The 23,793-nt window shown below is 38.7% G+C and overlaps 1 protein-coding gene across 1 annotated transcript; it reads left to right on the plus strand.

The window, feature by feature from the left end:
* Window positions 1-4,959: 4,959 nt before the first annotated feature.
* LOC136235071 (probable protein phosphatase 2C 44) lies at window positions 4,960-13,200 on the plus strand. Its single transcript, XM_066024591.1, has 5 exons — window positions 4,960-5,205; window positions 5,286-5,537; window positions 5,625-5,901; window positions 5,999-6,153; window positions 12,774-13,200. Exons 1-5 carry the CDS (start codon window positions 5,137-5,139, stop codon window positions 12,909-12,911), a joined length of 891 nt encoding a protein of 296 aa, XP_065880663.1. The 5' UTR covers window positions 4,960-5,136; the 3' UTR covers window positions 12,912-13,200.
* The last annotated feature ends 10,593 nt before the right edge of the window (window positions 13,201-23,793 follow it).

A 23,793-nucleotide genomic window follows, 5' to 3' on the forward strand; every position in this document is an offset into this window, starting at 1 on the left:
TGCCTGCTCCTGCCCGTCCTGGGCCGCAGGATCCATCCACACTCATGGTCCATATGTCGCCGTTGCAAATGCTTATCGGCGTGGGGCTGCTGGTTGATGACCCGGTAATCTCCACTATGAAGTCGGACAGCACTTGGGCTTTGATCGCAGTGCGAGGTTCAAAACGTATGTCAAACTGGGATAGCCGGACCGACCAGTTGGTAATCCGCCCGGAGACTTCTGGTTTTTGGACTACCTTTTTGAGAGGGTAATTGGTCCTGACCACGATCGTATGCGCTTGGAAATATGGTCGGAGGCGCTCGGACGCCTGTGTGATGGCGAACAGAGCTTTCTCAACCTCGGAGTATCGGATCTCAGCACCCTTCAGGACCTTGCTCAAGAAGTAAATTGGATAGAGCTCCGGTTCCTCTTCTTGAGCTAAAACGATAACTACCGTTTCATCGATGATGGTGAAGTATAAGAGAATGTCCCGTCCCTACTTTGGTACTGACAGTAGGGGAGGGGTAGCGAGGAAAGTTTTGATGGCGCTGAATGCCGCTTGGCAATCCGTAGACCACCTGAAAGGATGCTCCTTCTTGATTGCCTTATAAAAGGGTAAACATCGTTGCGCCGAGCAGGAAATGAACCGTCTCAAAGCGATTATCCTTCCGTTGAGCCTCTGAACTCCCTATAAGTTGCGTGGTGCTTCTATCGCTAAGATTTCCTCGATCTTTGCGGGGTTCGGCTCGATACCTTTCTCAGACACCACGCAGCCAAGGAACTTGCCGCTACGAATTTCGAAGAAACATTTCTCCGGGTTCAGCTTGAGGTTGTAATTTCTGAAAATTTTAAACACTTCCGCCAAGTCACGCGGATGGTCGCTTTCAACAGTGCTTAGGACAACCATGTCATCGATGTATACTTGTACAGTATTGCCGATGAGGTGAGTGAACATCTTATCTATCAGTCGCTAGTAGGTGGCCCCCATGTTCTTCAACCCAAAAGGCATGACGTTGTAGCAATAAGTGCCTTCATGCGTAATGAAGGAAGTTTTCTCGGCATCGGCCGGGTCCATAGGGATCTGCTGAAAACCAGCGATGGCGTCAAACTGAGATAAGATTTTCTGACCAGCTGTCTGGTCGAGAAGCTGATCTATGTTAGGCAGCGGGTAAGAATCCTTTGGGCATGCTTTATTAACATTCGTAAAATCTACACACATGCGGTACTTTCCGCTGGCTTTCTTTACAAGTACGACGTTAGAAAGCCAATCCGGATAGTGAACCTTGCGAATAAATTTCACAACTAGAAGCTTCTCGATCTCTTCCTTGACTGCAGCTTGTTTGTCCTTTGCTTGCACTCTCATCTTCTTCTTTAGGGGCTCCACGGAGGGGTCGATGCTTAGTCTATGTATTGCTTGCTCGGGTGAGACTCCCGTGATATCCTCGGTGCACCAAGCGAACACGTCTGCATGCTCTGATAGAACAACCTTGATCTCGCCGGCCAAATGGGGCGTGAGTCTAGTCCCAATTTTCACTGTCTTGGTGTCCGCGATGGCATAGTCGCTGACCGGTTCAATAGGTATGGGATTGTATCCCCTTATGTCCATCAGACCGTCTTCCAGGTAAAGCTCTGTCCGAGGTTGAGTAGCCTCCCACTGCAGTCTCTTGGCCAAGATGCGATCCCCTTGGATGGTGATTCTGCCATGCTGGACCGGCAAAGTCAAGCATAATTCGGAGATATCAACTGTGGCCTTCAAGTTAGCTAGCAGAGGTCTTCCGATGATGACATTGTAGGCCAAGGGGATATCAACCACCACCCACTCTGCAGTGTCCTCTACTTCTTTATCACTTTCGGTAAAGACTGTTGACAGGGAGATGCCTCCCTTCACTGGGACTTCGATTTTCGACAGGCCAACCAGGGGGAAAGTCCCTGCTCGGAGGGCTGTGTGAGCATTTCTAATTGCGCGGAGTGCCTTCCAGGTGAGCAAGTTTACCGAGCTGCCTGTATCCACCAACACTCGGTGCGTTTTAAAGCCGGCGAAGTTGATGGTGACCACAAGTGCCTCCGAATGGTTGGTCCGGAGTGGTGGCTGCAACGTCAGAGTCTGGTCAACTGCTTTTCTCTTTCAGGAGCTCTCCGGAGGCGTGTAGAGTGTCGGAGCTCCCTCCCTTATGACGTGGATCTCCCCGTGGTACCTAGGCCGCTTTGGCTCATCTGCTCGGCCGGTGTCCCACTGCTTCGGGCTTTGCTCCCTCTGCCTAACTACTTTTGGTGACGCACCTTGCTCAGTTATCCGCTCAATCTCTTTTTGGAGCTGGTAGCAGTTCTCCGTGGAGTGCCCGGAGGATTTGTGATACTTGCAGTACTCCTTTTCTACACGGGTTTTGCCTTTATCGACCGGCGGAGCCGGGTGTGCGAATCGGCGAGGCTGGCTCTGAGCATAATGCACCTCCTTCCCGCGGGATCGGTCCCCTCTGCGCTCAATGTTAGTTCGCTCGACTCGAGCTGGGAAAGGCATCGGGGCCTCCCTGCGCGCCTTGCCTTCGTCACGTGCCTCTGCGGTCGGCCTGCTTCTTTCCTGTTTGTGCATGTCGCCTTTGGCCTTGTCTCTTTCTGATTCTTTGTACTCGGCGGGCCGGTCGCAGTCGTCATACCGGACGAAGGTTTGTGCCATGGTCATGAGTTCTTCGAAGGATCGCGGCATCTTTCTGAAGCACTTCTGCTTTAGGGGCTCACACGAGGTCCCTTTTGCTAAGGCATCATGAGCCACTTCGAGGTTGAGACCCTTGACTTGAGAGGCCATATGGTGAAATCTGGAAAGAAAGTTGCGTAGTGGCTCATTTGCTCGCTGTTTGAGCCCGTTGAGGTCCGAACTGATCTTCCTTACTTTCGCTGCCGCGGCGAAACGGGAGAGGAAAAGGTCCTTCAGGAGGTCGAATGAGTCAATTGATTCCGGAGCGAGTCCTCGATACCACTCTTGGGCACTTGAAGAGAGTGTGGTCGAAAAAACTTTGCACATGATGTCCTCGTCTTTCGAGTACAAGTTGATGGTACTCATGAAAGATGCCACGTGGTCGTTTGGGTCTTCGGTTCCCGAATACTGCGATAGCCGCGGGGCCTTCCAGTCCCGTGGGAATCTCGTCTCGATGATCCTTTGTACTAGTGGTGTTTTACTGGAGGTGATGCTTCCTCCCATGACGCCCCCGAGGACCCTCTTGTCCAGAAAACGCTGGATCTTTAGTTCCAACATGTCTTCATTACTCGCAGCCGCTGTCTCATCGCGCCGCGCACCGCTCTCTCCGGCCGTGGCATCTCCGGCGCCCCTCCCTGCGAGGACCCCGGGTCCTGCGGGCTCTCCTGGCAGCGCCCCCTCTCTTTGTATTTCCGCTGCTTCCTTAAGGTATTGCCAGATTTTGGCGTTCTCCTCCTGAAAGCTTCTCTGTTGATCTATGATCTTCATCTAAGCCGCCGTATGAATAGCCTGGGTGGTCTGAAAACCTTGTATCGCACTGAGGAGCTGTGTGGTATTGTAAGTCTCTTCTTCTTCAGGGCTCACCTCCTCCATCAGTGGTCCCAGGTTTCTGGGGGAAATTGGAATGGTCGGAACGGAACGCTCGACATTAGTCATGGAGCTGGTTGCTCCTACTTCCGGCGCTAGCGTCGTAACAAAGTCAGTTGGGGTTTGCATTTTGTTTGAAGCTCCGAGGTCACTTGTAATCCATGCTCACCGCACCAAATAATCAGGGAATGCGGAACAGTGATCTGGATCTTCGTCGGGAAGGTTTGGCTTCTTCGGGGGTCGTCTCTATGCGGGGAACGGTTCCTGCAGAAACTCCGACGATCAAGACAGTTAGTAGTTCGAGAGCGTATTCTAATCAAATGAGAGTGAGGTAGGAAAATAGTTACCCGATCCTCTCTTCCTTCCTTCATTGGTATATTTATATATTGAATTATCTTGGGCATGTGGGCCTTCTGTTACCCTGGCCCTTTCGCTGGTCGGGCACCGTTGGGCCTCTTGGGCCTAAGTGATATTCCGAATCACTATTTATATTAAAAAAAATTAAATTTCATATATACATATAAAGGCTAATTTTTTTTTTGGGCCCCCTTCAGCCATGGGCCCTAGGCCGGCACACCCCGGCCCTATGCCCAGGGCCGGCCCTGCCTATAGGATCTTCCCATACCCGTCCGGGTAATTTGTTTTGAGCTCATATACCCTTTTATATACGGGACAGATAATCTTATTAGAGTCGGGTAGTACCGTGTATCCGCGGATAGTGTCAATCTCAAAACCTTACCCGTTTATTTTTTCATTACCCCTACCTGTCACATTACCCAAACGAGTATATTTCGTGAATCCCATACCCGTCTCATTCAAATCGCGGGCACCCTTACCCGTCAAGGACCAATACATAAAACAAAAATAATACAAATTTAATAAATCATCCCTAAATAATTCATCTACAAATTTAACATTCCAAATTCAAAAATTCTAATCAACCTTAATAAATAAAAATAAATTGGCTTAGCCGTAAAAGTCAATGGATGAAAGTCAAATATATGACGCATAACACGTACTCTAGGGGTATTCCCATATCCGTGACGTGTAATTTTTTTAAACTCATACCCATCACGTATCCAATCATGTATGTATAATCTCGTTAGAATCGGATATCCACCGATAAAATAGCCATTATCATCACTATATACTAATAACATGCGAACCAAACTAGCCCATAACCCTAATATTTTGCATTGAATGCACATAATGAGCATCAAAGAGTTATAGTGAAAAAGGGAAATTTTGTTTAGGAGAAAAAAAGGTGGAGGAAAATTCCAAGTGAGAATACGCGTATGATCCATGGATTTGATTTTTGGTTGGTCATGAAATCATAATGGAGAAGACATTTTCAAATTAAAATAGTAGGAATTACATAAGAAGAATTAAAAAAATAAACAAAAATAAAAATCTAAGCTTTGACTGAAACAAGAATTTCATAAGAATACTTTTTTAACAAGAAAAAAAAAAGCAAAATCGGATTTGGTAAACGCTTTCCTTCACTTCTTCTTCTTCTTCCTCCTCTCTCCCCTTCTCCTTCTTCCTTTCTGTAATTTCTGTTTATATGATTGAAATTGAAATAAGTAGTACTATATATTATGAGTAGGCACTCAGTAGCAGGTGCTTCTCGCACCTCCAAACGCACCCCTTTCTTCCAGAGGATCAAGGTTTTGCTTACTTTTTAATTTCCCCCCTTTTTTATGTATTTGATTTTGATTTTGATGTTCAGTCCTTGAATTTCATGTAGAGCGCCGCCTGCTTAGATTCGTCTCCCCCTGACTCAGGGAAAGGGAAAAGTAAATCATCGAATAAACGGATGTCTCATGGGTTTCAGTTAGTAGAAGGTAAATCCGGCCATGATATGGAAGATTATCATGTAGCTGAGTATCGGAAAATCAAGAATCATGAACTTGGATTATTTGCTATCTTTGATGGGCATCTTGGCGATCGTGTTCCTAGTTATTTGAAAGACAATCTTTTCCTTAACATACTTCAAGAGGTATGTGACTGTCTTCTAGGTCTCCTCTTTTAATTTCTTATACTCTGCTATTTAATTTCATTTTGATTCCTTGTTCTGTTTTTACAGCCCAACTTCTTAGATGATCCTAGGACTGCAATTAAGAATGCTTATCGGAACACTGATAAATATATATTAGAGAATTCTATTAATTTGGGACCTGGTGGCTCTACTGCTGTTACTGCTATTGTTATTGATGGAAAGGACTTGTGGGTTGCTAATGTTGGTGATTCTAGAGCTGTTGTTTGTGAAAGAGGTTCTGCTAATCAGCTTACTGTTGACCATGAGCCGCATATGGAACGGAAAAGAATTGAGAAACAGGGTGGCTTTGTCACTACTCTTCCTGGTAATATAATGGCTGAGCTTTTAATTGTGCAGCACTTGTGTATTTTGTGCAAGTTTTTAGCTCATTTTGGATTGAGGAACTGATAAATCGTTTTCAGGTGATGTACCCAGAGTTAATGGACAACTTGCTGTTGCAAGAGCTTTTGGAGATCAAAGTCTTAAAGCACATTTGAGTTCAGAACCTGATGTAAGACATGTGCCCCTTGATTCGACTATGGAGTTCATTATATTAGCGAGTGACGGTTTGTGGAAGGTCAGTCGTTATAGCACCTCTCATAAGTGGTTCGCTTTTGTGTCGATTTGACATTTTTCTGATTACTTGCCCTTAATATCTGTTGTTTGTTGATATTACAAGCAAACTGGATTAGGGTTGTTCTACTAAATATAGGATCAAACTCTAGTTCCCACTTCTTTGTCTAGATATGCATATATGGCCTCTTATGTTACACGGACACTTCTCTTTAGTAGTGTTTCCTCGTTTCGTATCCGTATCCGTTTTCTTTTGGAGACTATTTTGGGAAGGTTATGTTTTAGAAACAACGTTTTCTGTGTCCATATCCATGTCCATATCCGTGCAACAAGATGGCCTGAGTTGTCTTATAATATAATTATATTAGCAAGTGATGGTTTGTGGAAGGTCAGTCGTGATAACACCTCATAAGTGGTTAGCTTTTGTGTCATTTTCACATTTTTTTGGTTACTTGCTTGTCCCTTAATACTTGTCGTTTGTCGATATTACAAAGCAAACGGATTAGAGTTCTTCTACTAAATGTTGGATCAAACTTTACTTCCCACTTCTTTTCCTGACATATGCATATATGACCTCTTATGTTACACATACACTTCCCTTTAATAGCGTTTCACGTCGGTTTCATATTCGTATCCATTTTCTTTTGGACACTATTTTGGGAAGGTTATGTTTTAGAAACAACGTTTTTTGTGTCCATATCCATTTCCGTCCCCGTGCAACATTGATGGTCTCAGTTGTCTTATAATATAATTATATTAGCAAGTGACAGTTTGTGGAAGGTCAGTCGTTATAGCACCTCATATGTGGTTAGATTTTGTGTCATTTTGACATTTTTTTCTGATTACTTGCTTGTCCCTTAATATCTATCATGGGTCGATATTACAAGCAAAGCGGATTGGAGTTCTTCTACTAAATCTAGGATAGGATCAAACTCTCCTTCCCACTTCTTTTGCTGACATATGCATATATGGCCTCTTATGTTACACATACACTTCTCTTTAATAGCGTTTCACGTCCGTTTCGTATTCGTATCTATTTTCTTTTGAAGGCTATTTTAGGAAGGTTCTGTTTTAGAAGCAACGTTTTCTGTGTCCATATCCATTTCGGTTTCCGTGTCCATGTCCGTGCAACATAGATGGCCTCAGTTGTCTTATAATATACTTATATTAGCAAGTGACAGTTTGTGGAAAGTCAGTCGTTATCCCCTCACATGTAGTTATCTTTTTTGTCATTTTCACATTTTTTCAATTACTTGCTTGTCCCTTAATACTTGTCGTTTGTCGATATTACAAAGCAAACCGGATTAGATTTCCTCCACTATATGCAGGATCAAACTCTACTTCCCACTTCTTTGCCTGACATATGGATATATGGCCTCCTATGTCACACTGACACTCTTTAGTAGCGTTCCTTGTTTCGTGTTCATGCCCGTGTTCTTTTAAAGACTATTTTGTGAAGGTTGTGTTTTAGAAACAACGTTGTCCGTGTCCATATCCGAGTCTGTGCAACATAGATGGCCTCAGTTTGCTTCAAGATTTCCAACTATAGCTGATGCGAAAGATTTGCCTTGAAAATTCTTGGTGATACCTTTTTTCTCTCTAGAGAATGTTGTTCTTACTATTTGTTTCAGTTAACATCTAGTTGGTTCCAGTTAACTAGTGAAGGACCGTCGTAGCAGAAGCCTGAAACTATGGAAGTTAATGATAATTTGAAAATTGAAAAGTTCATAGGCCTAAATTTATGCATGTCGATAGTAAAATTAGATTGGGACGAAAACTAAGGATATATGAGCATTTTGTTGTTTTACATTCATAGATGCACTAAATTCTACATTGCCTGTCATTTTCATGTCTCCTATTTACAATTCTTGCAAGGACGGGATAAGGTGCAAAAATGCCTCTAACGTTGCAAACCAAGAGCAATATTACCCCTAAGGTTAGAAATTGTACAATTAAGGACCTAACATTTGTAAATTGATCCAATTTTAGACACCCTTAACAGATTCCCTAACTCTGTTAAAATTGATCCTTTCCCCTAATTTACAGGGCTTTCATCACATTGGTTTCTCATTTTCCTCAATTTTACTACTTCTAACAGTAATCCATTCCTCACCCCAATTCAAACTCGATTCAAGATCACATCCCATCAAACACTTAATCCTCTCAGCTGGAGAATTTCGATTTTGAAAAGTTCGAATTTGATAAATGTTCAACTTGCAAATCCTGATTAGGACTTTCTAATCCGTCCATGGAATCCCAGAAATCCTAATCCAACACACAGCTTGGAGAACAACTCATACTAACCTCTTTAACATCAACAAAAGGATGGTCAAGCAACTCTTTAACAGTCCATCTCTCTCTCAGATCTCTCTTTAAACCCTTGCTCAAATAATCCTTCCCTTTTCCCAGTAACCATGACGGAAACTCAAGTGCCTTGCCGGAGAATCCAATTTTAAATAAAGCCGATATCAGATCATGTGTAACGACAGATTGCAAGGAAATTTCATTCATTCAAATGTGAAATATTCAGAAGCATGATGAATCGCTCGTTTGTGGAAATATATGAAAATAATAAGAGCTGTGTATAAGGAGCAATTATAGATATGAAGAATTTGCAAGGATTGCAAGGAGCGACATTCACAGGAAAGATATGAAATATATTTAAGGAGTGGAGGGGTTTTTAGGATTTTCAGAGCTCTTGGGATTTTTTGATTACAAATAATTTCAGAAGATAGGCAGAGGTTTTGATGAAGTTGAATTTTTCTTTTTTGAAGAAATGCTGAGTTGGGTTTTAAATTTTTTGAATAACAGGATGGAAGCCACGTAGATTAGAGGAACCGAACTTCTACCAGTGTTAGTGAAGCTATTAGTGATGTCTAAAATTGGACTAATTTGACAACTTTAAGTCCTTAATTGTATCATGGGTAATATTGCTCTTGGTTAACAACGTTAGGTGTATTTTTGCAGCTTCTCCTTCAAGGATTTTATACTTATCTTAACCATATATCACGCCAATGGCTAAATTTGTCTAGTTTAGACTTCACATTATGGAAGAAGAAACCGTTATGTGAGGAAGGTTTTATAGCTTCTATGCTTTCTTTGGCCAATCTCATTTAAGAAACTAATTCTTTTTCAAAATTTTAAGGCTCTTATTTAGTTTGTACGATATTGTAATGATAATAGCTATTTTTTGGTGAAAGAGCAACCATAAAGAGTTTTATTTGGTTGCATTTGTTTCTATGAGTTGTGGGTTTGTTGCTAGCGTAGTTGTTAAAGGCAGCCTTGATTGCACAAGGCGAGGTGCAGTTTAAAAGGCTCTCTCCTTGTGCGCCTCGCCTGGGCTTCGGAACCTGAGTCAAGGCGCGCCTCAGTAACATATACTGTTTTCACTAGGGTTTTTTTTTTTACTGTTTTGTGTAAAACAAATGGTTGATTAATCTCAACTACTAATCTCATTTAAATAAACTTAATCTTAACCCTTGACCAAAATAAGAATATCAAGAGACGTAAATATAGAATTATTAGAGAGGGATTAAGAGCAAAGTCATGTAACGAATAGTCTCCACTCAAACAGAAACTGCGACACACAGAAACAGAAGGAACTGCGATTGGCAATGAATGATTATGAGTTGAGTAGCACTAGTTAGGTACTTAGGTCAAAACGTTAAGTATATATTAATGTCTCTATGAAGTATGAACTTAACTTAGTGTTTTTGACATTTAGTATTATGTTTTTATGTGGTTTTGTCTTTGTTTGTGTGGTCATAAGTGTGTTTTTATGGTTTATGCTTTAACTAGTAATAGAGTATTGGTGATATTGATATCAAATATTGATAACAAGTAATAGAGTATATATATTTTTTCTGCGCCTCGTGTTCTCAGGCACGCGCCTTGAGCCTAGGCTCCAGGACCCTTAGCGCCTTAGTGTGCCTTGCGCCTTTAACAATTATGCTTGCTGTAATATATTGAATGAATGATTGTGAATGTGGATATATTTGAAATAAGTTTGTTGAAAAATGAATTTTGATATTTCAAACTACACGGACTTAAAATATGATTTTTTTAATTGAATTCAAGATAATGTATATTTCAAATGTGTCTAAAACAAAATTCATTTGTCCCGAAGAAAACGAATAAATGTTTAAACAAAGAGAAAAAGAAGGAAGAGTGAGAGGCAATAAGGTAGAATCAGAGTAAGAGGAGAGATAGAGAGAGAGAGAGAGTGACAGGAAGAGAAATCTGAGAGAGAATCGCTAAAACATAACCTTCATAAAATAGCCTTCAGACAAAAACAGACACGAAACTAGAAACTAGAAACTAGAAACGCTACTAAAGAGGAGTGTCTGTGTAACATAGCAGTTATGTATTACCGAATTGGTCTGAAAGTTTCTTATATATAGAATTTGGTTTAGTTATGTCTAATTTCTTAGAAATTGATTTGTAGATTGAAATATATACTTTCTTCTATTCCAAGTATGAATATTGGATCAGCAGAAATGAATTCCTTAAAGTTTGGCGAATTTCAATCCATTCCAAATAGGGTGTGAGAGAATTTACACCTGCGTTATTTGATATATTTAGTTGGAGAGCATCGAGATCTTCATAACGCAGAGAATTTACTCATCTGCGTTATGGTGATGAATTTGTTTTCTGAATTTCTTCGTATTATGTTAGCTTCTAGGCATTTATAATTGTCATTGATGGATATGCAACATGATTCAGAGGTTGTTTAGATTTGCCTTCTGTATTTTAGTGCATCAAGAATGACTTATTTATAGTTAAAGAAGTCAGCTGCGTGTCCCGGTGACGTGTTGTTAGACCATGCCGTTATATTTTTTGATTCACTTTCTGACATCTTTCAAATTTCATGAAAGAACCCTAACACTAATTCTGTTTCTATATTCTATAACAATGCCTTGTGCGTGGTGCAGTTTAAAAGGATCTCACCTTGTGCGCCTCGCCATGGCTTTGGAGCCTGAGTCGATGCACACCTCCTTTTTTTTTTTTTACTGTTTTGTGTAAAACAAATGGCTGATTAATCTCAACCACTTATCTAATTTAAATGAATTTAATCTTAACCCTTGATCTAAATAAGAATATCAAGAGACGTAAATATAGAAAGACTAAAGAATAGTCTCCACTCAAACAGAAACTGCTACAACATCTGAAACAGAAGAAACTGCGACACGATGAATGGTTATTAGTTTAGTGGCATTAGTTAGGTACTAATTAAGACGTTAAGTATATGTTAATGTCTCTATGAAGTATGAACTTAACTTGGTGTTTTAGAAATTTAGTGTTATGTTTTTGGGTAAATTACACCCATGGCCATTGAACTTCAAAACTTAACATAAAAGCCACTCAACTTTACACTTTTTAACACCCGTGGCCACTCAACGCTTCAAAACGACCGTTGACGGTCTCAAAATAAAAAAATTTGAAGAGTTAATGATATTCTAAACAACTTTAATTCTTGAAGCTTTTCGTTTTGAGGCTATTAGGTGTTGTTTGGTTAGGAGAGAGAGAGTGAATGTTCAGAGAGAGAAAGCTCCAAAAAAAGTTATTTTGGAAAATAAAAAATGTGGTTTCATGGTAAATGTCGTTCTGAACAATTTTAATTCTTGAATATTTTTATTTTGAAGTCGTTAACGGTCATTTTGAGGAGATAGTTAAAGTTGAGTGGCCACGATGTTAAAAAGTGTAAAGTTGAGTGGCTTTTAGTTTTGAAGTTCAGTAGCCATAATGTTAAAAAAAGCAAAGTTCAGTGACCATGGGTATAATTTACCCTTATGCTTTTATATGTTTTTGTCTTGTTTGTATGTTCATAAGTGTGTTTTTTTGGTTTATGCTTTAACTAGTATTACTCTACTAGTGGTATTGATATCAAATATTGATATGCTTTAACTAGTAATAGAGTTTCTTTTTTTGTTCTGAGCCTCGTATTCCTCAGGCGCTTGCCTTGCGTTGCGCCTTGACCCTAGCCTGATTATTATATGTTGCAAGCGCCTTAGTTGATTAATATATAGCCATAGTCGTGGAAGAACTCTTTGTACATATAATCTTCAAAGTAGCCTGATTATTGTATGTTGCGAGCGCCTGAGGAACACGAGGCTCAGAACAAAGTAGAAATTGACCCCCTTAGCGCCTTAGTGCGCCTTGCGCCTTCAACAACTATGGCTATATATTAATCAAATTCACAACAATAACCCTTTCCTTAGCTCGAGGAGGCAATTGTTTGTAGGTTGTTTGATCTTTTGCTCCGCACTCTTATACGATACATATAATAATGCATGTTTTCGCTGGGAACGTCAATTTCTATTTTTCCATTGATGACAGCATTAATCAGGCTATTCAGAAGATTATATGTACAAAGAGTTAACCCTTAGTTGTATATGAATAGGATGTGCAGTGTGCTTTAAACAGGAATGCGTTTTTGTTGATGTTCGAACATTATTCATTAGAGTTGCTACGCTTATAGGCACAATATGATCGAGATGTATCATTGATTTTGATTATGATGCTTTTATGCGTGCTATTATGATTCTTGAATGATTCATTTTGCAGTTGTTTGATTTCATCTTTGTCAATTTGTAATGCTAATCGGTGAATGATTATTTTCGGTAGGTGATGCAAAACGAAGAGGCGGTGGAATTGGTGAAACCGATAAAGGATCCACAGGCGGCAGCAAAGCGTTTAACAAGCGAGGCGCTGGCAAGAAAGAGTAAGGATGATATATCATGCATTGTGATCCGTTTTGGATGAATCTGCATAAATGGATAAACTCTTTGAAGCATTAAGCATTTTTTGAATTTGACCGAAGGAAAGGATAAACTTCGTTAAAACAGATAGATACATAGATAGATAGATAGATGATTGCAATTTAATGGGGTGAATTCTTTCTCAATGGACAAATTATAGGGAGTTTAAAAGAAGAAAAAGAAAAAAAAGGATTAGATTGTAATTTTTGTGTATAGATTGTTGTGAACATAAATAAGATGTTACTTGTGTAATATATGTGTTGGTTGTGTTATCTCTTACTCTTCTTGCTGCTTTTGTGACTGAACTTTTATTGGTATTTCAAAATGGGCGCTCAATTTCAACTTGTTTCAATAAAAGCATTCAATTTTGAATGTTTTGACTCAATAAAGTTATTTCGCCGACTTTAAAAGAAAAAAATACAAAAAAAGTGGCATAGCTGCTACATCAGTACTTGTCAACTTTCACTGTTAATCGAAATGACATGTCGTTTTCACCAAGTTGATCGAAAAGATACGTGTCAGCTAGGTGGACGCTAATGTGTCGTTTTGGTTAGCTAGGTGGAAGCTACATGTCATTTCGGTTAGTGCTAAAAGTTGATTAATACTGATGTGGAAGTCACGTCATATTTCTGGTGTTTTGTTGCTCTTGAAGTTGTCAGGGTAATTTTATTGAGACAAATTAAAATTGAATGATCATTTTAACACAACAATGAAAGTTCTGTGATCAATGGTGTATTTAACCCGCCCGCTATTGTTATCCATGATGTCTTATTATTTTGTGGCTCAATACATTTTAGTTTTTATATTTGTCCTAAACAACCATTTGCTTTTTATGTTTTGAAAACGTCTTATTTATAATATATATATATATACAAGTACATGCTCATTAAGGTGCATGTGATCAAGACTATATATATATATATATATATGTATATATATATATATATAATCCATTCACTAATGTCTTATTGAATAGTCATTTTTTTATGGTTGTCAAAACCGAACTAATCAAAAAAAGGAAAAATATGGAGGGTCGTCAAGGGTTAAAGGTTCAATCGGTATTTAAAAAATATGTGAAAATTATAATTTTATTTACATTTAACATGATAACATCATAGAATATCAATAATATTAATAAAAATTATACTAATAATAATAATTTTTTAATATTTTGAGATATTAATACGTTTAGTATGAAAAATTAAATTTTTTATTGATTATTATACTATAATAATAATTTTTAATATTATAATATGTTGAGATATTAAATTAATAAATTTAATATGAAAAATTAATTTTTTTATTAAAATTCAATAAATATAAAATTAAAAAAGAGATATATTTATAACTAAATAATTATTTTTTTATTAATATTACTAACAGATGCATATAATAAAATAATAAATTTTATAATTCAACTTAAGTTATATAATTTATTAAATTTTAAAATTTATTTGTATTACTAGTCTGTATAAATAGCATTACAAGCAAAAGATGGTGGAACAGAAAGCCATTTTCCATGATCAGATACAGAACTAACAGTCGTTGTAAAATAATGAGCTATCAAGTTCGATGAACGTCGAGCAAACTTGACCAAAATATCATTAAGGTCTTTTAACAAAAACTGGCAGTTTGCAATAACATGCTCGAGTGTCGAACTGTCACTAGTTTCTCGTTGTAACGCATACACTAGCAATTGTAAGTCCGATTCAAGCTCCAAATACCTCCAATCCTGCGACTTCAACCAGCTGAAGGTTTCCCTGCATGAAAGAGCGTCAACAAGCAGTGGGTCTAACTCAAAATGTAAAACCCCATTAGCTGTGACTAAAAAGCCTCTGTTGTCATCACGAACCACAAAACCATAACCTCCAATTCCAAGATCCCTAAACAAAGCCCCATCGACATTTACCTTGACTCTACCCGCTTGTGGAGGTGACCAACGAATCACACCTGGTGGATTCTGAGAAGGACCAGGACGGGTGCAGACACGAGCCGCCTACCACTAGTGATGTGATATTGGTTATGAAAAAGAGATAATAACCAAATCAACAAGTTTTCCCGATCTATCTTAAGGAATTAATAGAATCAAATAACAAACATAAATTGGTGATAACAAACCAATCCCAAAGAATTAAAGACAATGAAAGGAGATCTGACCTTACACCTTCGAATAATTAAATTGGAACCTGAGTGTTTGGCGATTCACAAGTACCTTACCAAAATACTTGTTCACGATCAAGATAATATTGCAAGAATGATGACCCGGTCTCTCAAGCTCACAATAAAGAATTCAATCCCGGATTGAAAATAATTCCCAAAGGAAAAGAAGAACTTTTGTTCATAAAAATATTGATTTCTGATTGATCAAAATAATGAAGAATACAAGCCTTTATATAGGCTACAAAATAAACCTAAACCTAAACTAAAAAGGAAGTTGAATCCTAGTGCACCAAGGTAAAAGAAATCCTAATTAGACAAGAAAAAACATTAAATTCGTTTTTGTCCTTTAGAGCCCAATTTCAGCCCACTAATTAACATTATTTGGGCCTTTTAATTAGCTAGAAATAAGCCCAATCAAACCTATAAGGTTATAGCATTAATTTTAATGAGTCCTAATGGGTTTTGCACATGCCAAACACATGCAAGTCCAAAGCTTCTCTTAAAATATGATCAACCTTTTTACATATCACTATTATGGGCTTGGGCTTGGATACAACACAAAAACACACCATCTTTAATGACTTCGCTAGAATTCATTCCTTGTTTAAAGAAGCTTAAGATGAGTCCATTAAGCATTTGTTGGTCTTTCTTTGCACGATTCTTCGTCATAGGTCCAATTGACAGCTCCAATGGATCCCTCATGCTTCTACTAGGCTCCTTAACTCCAAGCTCCTTTGTTCCATGCTCTTGTGCTTTTGATATCACATCATTCCCTCTCTCTTGAAAAGGATTTGTCCTCAAATCTTCATCTCCTACATCAAACAAAGATAAATCAGCCACATTAAAAGTTGCATGCACACTATACTCACCTGGCAAGTCGAGCTTGTAGGCATTATCCCCAATTCGTGCGACTACTTGAAATGGACCATCGCCTCTAGGATGTAGCTTTGATTTTCTCTGAGCGGGGAACCTTTCCTTGCGCATATGCAACCACACCCAATCACCGGGTTCAAATAGAACACATTGTCGACCCTTGTTAGCTTGCTTTGCATAATGCTCATTCTTCTTCTCCAGTTGTTGTTTCACTTGTTCATGTAACTTAAGCACCATTTCTGCCTTTTTCTTTCCATCTAAACTTTTCCTTTCATCAACAGGCAAAGGGATCAAGTCTAATGGTGTCAAAGGATTAAAACCATAAACAATTTCAAATGGTGAGAAGTTAGTAGATGAATGTATAGCCCTATTATAAGCGAACTCAATAAATGGTAGGCATTCTTCCCATGACTTAAGATTCTTTTGAATAACTGCCCTAAGAAGTTGTCCTAAAGTTCTATTTACTACTTCGGTTTGACCATCAGTTTGAGGGTGACAAGAAGTAGAAAACAACAGTTTAGTCCCCAATTTATTCCACAAAGTCTTCCAAAAATAGCTTAAAAACTTAGGATCTCTATCACTAACTATACTCTTTGGCATCCCATGCAGACGAACAACCTCTCTAAAGAACAAGTTAGCAATATTAATAGCATCATCAGTTTTATGGCATGGTATGAAATGTGCCATCTTAGAAAAGCGATCTACAACCACAAATATGGAATCATTACCTCTCTTAGACCTAGGTAAAGCCATCACAAAATCCATGGATATAGCAGTCCAAGGTTCATTCGGCACAGGTAATGGAGTGTATAAACCATGAGGCATAACTCTAGACTTAGCTTTCTTACAATTAATACAACTAGCACATATTCTTTCCACATCACGTTTCATATGAGGCCAAAAGAAATGTTCAGAAATCATGTCCAAAGTCTTAGCAACCCCAAAATGCCCCATCAAGCCTCCACCGTGGGCTTCCCTCACAAGAAATTCTCTATGTGAACATTTAGGCATGCATAATCGATTATCTCTAAATAAGTAGCCCTCATGTCTATAAAATTTTCCAAAAGCAGTAAGTTCACAAGCTTTATAAATAGATGCAAAGTCTAGATCATCAACATATAATTCTTTGATATACTCAAATCCTAAACACTTAGCATGCATCACATTCAATAAGCTAACTCTCCTACTTAATGCATCAGCAACTACGTTTTCCTTCCCTTGCTTATACTTAATCACATAAGGAAACGTCTCTATAAATTCCACCCACTTGGCATGTCTTCGGTTCAATTTTTGTTGACCCTTAAGATGTTTCAAGGATTCATGATCGGTGTGGATCACAAACTCTTTAGGCCATAAATAATGTTGCCACATTTGCAAAGCCCTAACTAATGCATAGAGTTCTTTATCATAAGTGGGATAGTTTAAGGTTGCACCACTAAGTTTTTCACTAAAGAAGGCTATAGGTCGACCCTCTTGCATTAAAACAGCACCAATCCCTACTCCCGACGCATCACACTCAATTTCAAACGATTTATCAAAGTTTGGAAGTGCTAAAACGGGGGCAGAAGTTAGTCTTGCCTTAAGCATCTCAAAAGCATCCTCTTGTGCTTTGCCCCACTTAAAGCCAACATTCTTTTTTATTACCTCGGTTAGTGGTGCGGCAATGGTACTGAAGTTCTTCACAAACCTCCTATAGAAACTCGCCAAGCCATGAAAGCTCCTCACCTCGGTAACTGAATTTGGCGTTGGCCACTCTTGAATGGCTTTCACCTTTTCAATATCAACAGAAACTCCTTGTGCTGAAACAATAAAACCCAAAAACACAACTTTCTCCATGCAAAATGAGCACTTAGAAAGGTTAGCGTATAATTTCTGTTCTCTCAAAACATCTAATACAACCTTAACATGTTCTATGTGTTCTGCCTCAGATTTAGAATAGATAAGAATGTCATCAAAATAAACAACAACAAATTTACCTATAAACTCTCTCAAAACATGATTCATTAATCTCATGAAAGTACTAGGTGCATTTGTTAAACCGAAAGGCATAACTAACCACTCATATAAACCATGCTTAGTCTTAAAAGCCGTTTTCCATTCATCTCCTAATGACATGCGAATCTGATGGTACCCACTCTTAAGATCTATTTTAGTGAAAATAACAGCGCCATTTAATTCATCCAACATATCATCTAACCTAGGGATAGGATGACGATACTTTACCGTGATTTTATTGACGGCTCTACAATCGATGCACATCCGCCAAGTTCCATCTTTCTTTGGTACTAGGATGACTGGTACAGCACACGGACTCATAGATTCACGAATCAACCCTTTTGCCATTAGTTCCTCGACTTGCCTTTGTAGTTCTTTTGTCTCCTCAGGGTTACTTCTATAGGCTGGTCGATTTGGAATTTGTGCTCCGGGAACAAAGTCAATTTGATGCTCAATTCCTCGAATCGGGGGTAACTTATTAGGCATCTCTTCGGGGAATAAATCCTTGAATTCCTGCAAAAGAGGGGAAATACTAGAAGGAAGGTTAGACTGACTTACAGAAGATAAACAAAAACTCTTACAATAAAATAATAATAAATTTTTGTTTTCAAAATCAGCTTGCTTTACATCCCTCAATTTAGCATATAAAGATAGATTTTGGCTTTTGTTAATGCTCCTCTCTTTTTCTCTCCTCTCACCCTCATTTCTCGACCTCACTAATTCCTTTTCACTCACCTCTTCTCTCTTCACACCCTCACTGATTTTATCACTCTTATTTTCTCTCGCCTTAACCTTTTCCCTTCTCACAGATTGTTCTTGTAACATTCTTTGCATGTAGAGCTGATCTTCAAACACTTCAGCAGGTGATAAAGGTGGCAAAATATACTTCTTCCCATCCTTAGCAATAGTAAATTTATTTGTTCGACCATGATGTAGTGCTGATCGATCGAATTGCCAAGGCCTCCCCAATAACACATGACATGCTTGCATAGGTACTACATCACATAATACCTCATCAGAAAAAGAACCAATAGAAAAGTTCAGAAGCACCTGTTTAGTAACTTTGAGTTCGTTACTATCATTCAACCATTGTAACCGATAAGGATTGGGATGTGGAATTGTTGATATCCCTAATCGGCTTGCTAACACATTGCTTACCACGTTGCAACAACTTCCTCCATCAATAATTAGTAAGCATGTTTTTCCAAGTATGTTGCAATGAGCATGAAAGATGTGCTCTCGTTGCTCAATGTCACCACTCACTCCCATCTTCAATGTTCTACGAGTGACTAAGTTAACTCCATGTCCTCCTTTACTATCCACCTCTTCTATATCACTACAATCTTCTAAGGTGGGCATATCATCTGATTCATGTTCGGACTCACTTTCGGATATTAACTCACCATGCTTCATAACCATCGCCTTTTGATTCGAACACTCTCTTGCATAGTGCCCTCTCCCTTGGCACTTAAAACACACAATTTCACGAGTTCTTGTGGGTTTTTCAGTAGTTTTGTATTTTGGAGTAGTTCCACCAATTTGCAATTTCCCAAATGCTTTTGAATCAACCTGAGGCGTTTGGTCACTTTTAGAGCTAAATTCAGATTTAGTTTTGAAATTACCTCTTGGATCTGACTTCCATGGAGTGGAAGTAGTGCCTTTGAACTTTGATCTCCCTTTCTCAACCTCTTGAAGTTGTCTCTCAATTTTTATCGCTTTATGGAGCATCTCGTCCATGTGGAAATAAGTTTGTAGCTCAAGAGGGTTGCGAATCTCCCTCTTCATTCCCATGAGAAATCTAACCATGGTAGCTTCCTCATCTTCTTGTATATCAGCTCGGATTAGTGCCATCTCCAATTGTTTGTGATAATCTTCAACAGATTGGTTACCTTGAGACATGGATTGGAGTTCTTTCAACAACTCCTTATAATAGTGAGCCGGCACAAATCTCTTTTTCATGACCTTCTTTAATTCACCCCATGTTCTTATGGGTTCATCACCATCTCCTTTTCTTGTGCGCTTTAATTGGTCCCACCAAACAGCCGCATATTCAGTTAGTTCGGATACTACAAGTTTCACCTTCTTCTCCTCGGAATACTCATGTATGTCAAAGATTGTTTCAACCTTTCGTACCCAATCAAGATACGCCTCTGGGTCACTAGCTCCTCGAAAAGTAGGCATTTTAAGTTTGATAGCATTAAGATTACTATCTTTTCGATCGTTACCCCTTTTTCGGTATCCAAACTGCTCCTCCTCTTCAGACTCGGATAGTTCATCATCAAAATTCAATCTCCCGCGTCCTCCTTTCTTTTGGCTTGATTTCTTTTGGTTTGAAACCAAATCAGCCACAATAGCCCCTAACCTCTTCATCTCACCTACAATAGCTTGTTGCCATTCTTTAGAATCAACATCGTTAACGTTGTCCTTTTTAGGTTCGTTAGACATGACAAAATATATAAAGAATGAAAGAAAAGTGAAATCTAGTCTAAAGCAAGAAAAGAAGAAAAAGAAAGTAAAAGAAGTACCTCACAACCGGTTCAATCACTCTTTTATATTATCTTGATAGATCACAAGGATTATCTCGGGTAATATAAATGCCAATGAAGCAAAAGAATGACAAAATAAAGTAGAGCAGAAACTAGAAGCAAAGAAGACTAATATTGTAACGATAACCAAAGTTTAGCACACTAAGAATAGAATAAAAGACGATTTTCGAAGAAGAGACAAATGTTTGAAAGAAATTTTAAGAATGTGTGTTTAGCATGTAAATTCTAGAAAACTTGTAACTTTAGTACAAACAATGAGCCGATTTTTTTTTTTTTCCTTTTTTTTTCCTTTTTTTTTTCTTTTTTTTTCCTCTTTTTTTTTCCTTTTTTTTTTCCTTTTTTTTTTCTTTTTTTTTTCCTTTTTTTTTAAACTAGATTGGAATTGATTAACAAATTAAACTTGCACTAATGATTTAGCATGCAAAAAAAAAAAATTGAAGAAATTCACACACATAAATGGGTTTGGCTAGTAAGAATAGAATCCAAAAATAATCAGTTCGCTACAACTAAGAACCTAAATAACTAGATGCAAAGATATGAGGAACTCGATCAATAATTAAAGACTCTAGATTGGGGTAATTTTTTTTTTTTTTTTAATTTCGACAAACAAAACAAAAACAACAAATTCCTTAAGAGCCAAAGCTCTGATACCAATTGATGTGATATTGGTTATGAAAAAGAGATAATAACCAAATCAACAAGTTTTCCCGATCTATCTTAAGGAATTAATAGAATCAAATAACAAACATAAATTGGTGATAACAAACCAATCCCAAAGAATTAAAGACAATGAAAGGAGATCTGACCTTACACCTTCGAATAATTAAATTGGAACCTGAGTGTTTGGCGATTCACAAGTACCTTACCAAAATACTTGTTCACGATCAAGATAATATTGCAAGAATGATGACCCGGTCTCTCAAGCTCACAATAAAGAATTCAATCCCGGATTGAAAATAATTCCCAAAGGAAAAGAAGAACTTTTGTTCATAAAAATATTGATTTCTGATTGATCAAAATAATGAAGAATACAAGCCTTTATATAGGCTACAAAATAAACCTAAACCTAAACTAAAAAGGAAGTTGAATCCTAGTGCACCAAGGTAAAAGAAATCCTAATTAGACAAGGAAAAACATTAAATTCGTTTTTGTCCTTTAGAGCCCAATTTCAGCCCACTAATTAACATTATTTGGGCCTTTTAATTAGCTAGAAATAAGCCCAATCAAACCTATAAGGTTATAGCATTAATTTTAATGAGTCCCAATGGGTTTTGCACATGCCAAACACATGCAAGTCCAAAGCTTCTCTTAAAATATGATCAACCTTTTTACATATCACTATTATGGGCTTGGGCTTGGATACAACACAAAAACACACCATCTTTAATGACTTCGCTAGAATTCATTCCTTGTTTAAAGAAGCTCAAGATGAGTCCATTAAGCATTTGTTGGTCTTTCTTTGCACGATTCTTCGTCATAGGTCCAATTGACAGCTCCAATGGATCCCTCATGCTTCTACTAGGCTCCTTAACTCCAAGCTCCTTTGTTCCATGCTCTTGTGCTTTTGATATCACATCAACTAGGAAAGAAAAACGGCTGCTTTGCTGAAAGTTATGTCGGCTGAAACTCTGTTTTGATTCCACATTACCTCATTCTGATCGAGCCAAATCGCTCAACAAATAACCGCCACCTGCGCAATAATGGACTGGGAGTTAGCAACTGATATATCAGCCCAGAACTCCAAAAGACGAGAATCTTGCGTTGAGGTCTCCAATTGTCACGAAGTTCCATCTAGGCGGGCGAATCTGCATGCAATGAGGGCATGGTAGGACGTTTCCTCCTGGTGTTGGCACCACAGACATTCATGAGTGATAGGCGCCCGTCTCTACCAAAGAGCATTCCGTGTCGGAAGGCAGCCCGACAACGTTCTCCACAGGAAGTTACGAACTTTCGACTGTACCTGAAGACTCCACATGGACTGCCAATCCACACCCGGAACCTGATGCTATGGGTTATCTGCCATCTCCATCAGCCTCCGATAGGCACTTCTCACCGAGAATCGGCCCGTAGTCGTCAATGCCCAACCCTATGAATTCGACACTATCCTGAGGCTAAACTGTATCTAAGATATCAGGCCAGTATCCCACTCAGTGAATAGCCCCCGAATCAAATCCAAGTCCCATATTGCACCCCCAGGTACCCATAGATCTAATACAAACTCATACTCCACTCCCACAATTCGGGTACTCTCGATATACGGATCATCATTCGGTAGCCATGGCTCCTTCCATATTTTAATGCTTTCATCGGTACCAACCACCCTTATCACTCTGTAAGTGATTAAATGTTGAGAAGCCATGATGCTCCTCCATAGAAAATTCGGGTTATCATTCACCTCGACTTACATGAAAGAAGTGTCCGGGTAGTAACAGGCCTTGTAAACCCGTGCAACCAAGGACTCTGGATTAGATAGAAACACCATCCTTGCTTGGCTAACAGAACTAAGTTGAACTAATGCATACGCCGAAAACCGATTCCACCATCCTCTTTCGGGGTACACAACTTATCCAATGCTTTCCAATGGATACCCGAGTCGTTCTAACCCATCGAACCCCACTAGAAGAAGTTCATCATTTTCTCCACATCAGAACAAAGCATGTACGGTAGAAGAAACAAACTCATTACATATGATGACATAGCCTGGATGACAGATTTAAGAAGAATCTCCTTACTCACACGTACGGGAGAGGAATTTGACTTTCTAGCTGTTGAGACGAGCACAAATCTATCACCAACATAATGAAACACCTAGAATTTATTTCTTCCCACTAGAGATGGGAGCTGATGGGCAACTAGGTAGAGTGGTAATATATATATGTTATGAGTGTGCTATGGTTATGGATATGATCTTTCTAAGTGCTTTAACTGTACTAGACGCTACTACGTAGGGGCAAGTGTACCCCGTCGTATCAAATAATAATCTGGTTAAGACCGGGTATCGAATCCACGGGATTTATAACCACAAGTATTAAACTACTCAGTTTTACACGTTATCTAAGCGGTGAATACTTTAGCTTGGGTTGGGTGACAACTACAAACTACTCCTAAACTAAGGTGAGACAGATTTATATAATTCAAACTCCAAAGAAGCGATAAAGGTGACGATAAGTCATAACATATAAGAAACAATAATTCCGAACATGTACGTATGATAGTTTACTCTTGCAAAGACGATTATGTGTAGTTCGACTGACCCGTGAAGTACTTAGACTACGTGGTTCTTATTCAAGGCGTGTCTAATGCGGGGGATCA

Source organism: Euphorbia lathyris, chromosome 7 (assembly GCF_963576675.1).
Source record: "Euphorbia lathyris chromosome 7, ddEupLath1.1, whole genome shotgun sequence".
NCBI lineage: Eukaryota > Viridiplantae > Streptophyta > Magnoliopsida > Malpighiales > Euphorbiaceae > Euphorbia > Euphorbia lathyris.

What these genes read in the sequence shown, in the direction of transcription:
- LOC136235071 (XM_066024591.1), top strand. Translation starts at nt 5,137, where the DNA reads ATGAGTAGGCACTCAGTAGCAGGTGCTTCTCGCACCTCCAAACGCACC. An exon ending in TCCTTAACATACTTCAAGAG is followed by an intron (nt 5,538 to 5,624) that starts GTATGTGACTGT and finishes CTGTTTTTACAG; the next exon opens with CCCAACTTCTTAGATGATCC. An exon ending in CTTTGTCACTACTCTTCCTG is followed by an intron (nt 5,902 to 5,998) that starts GTAATATAATGG and finishes AATCGTTTTCAG; the next exon opens with GTGATGTACCCAGAGTTAAT.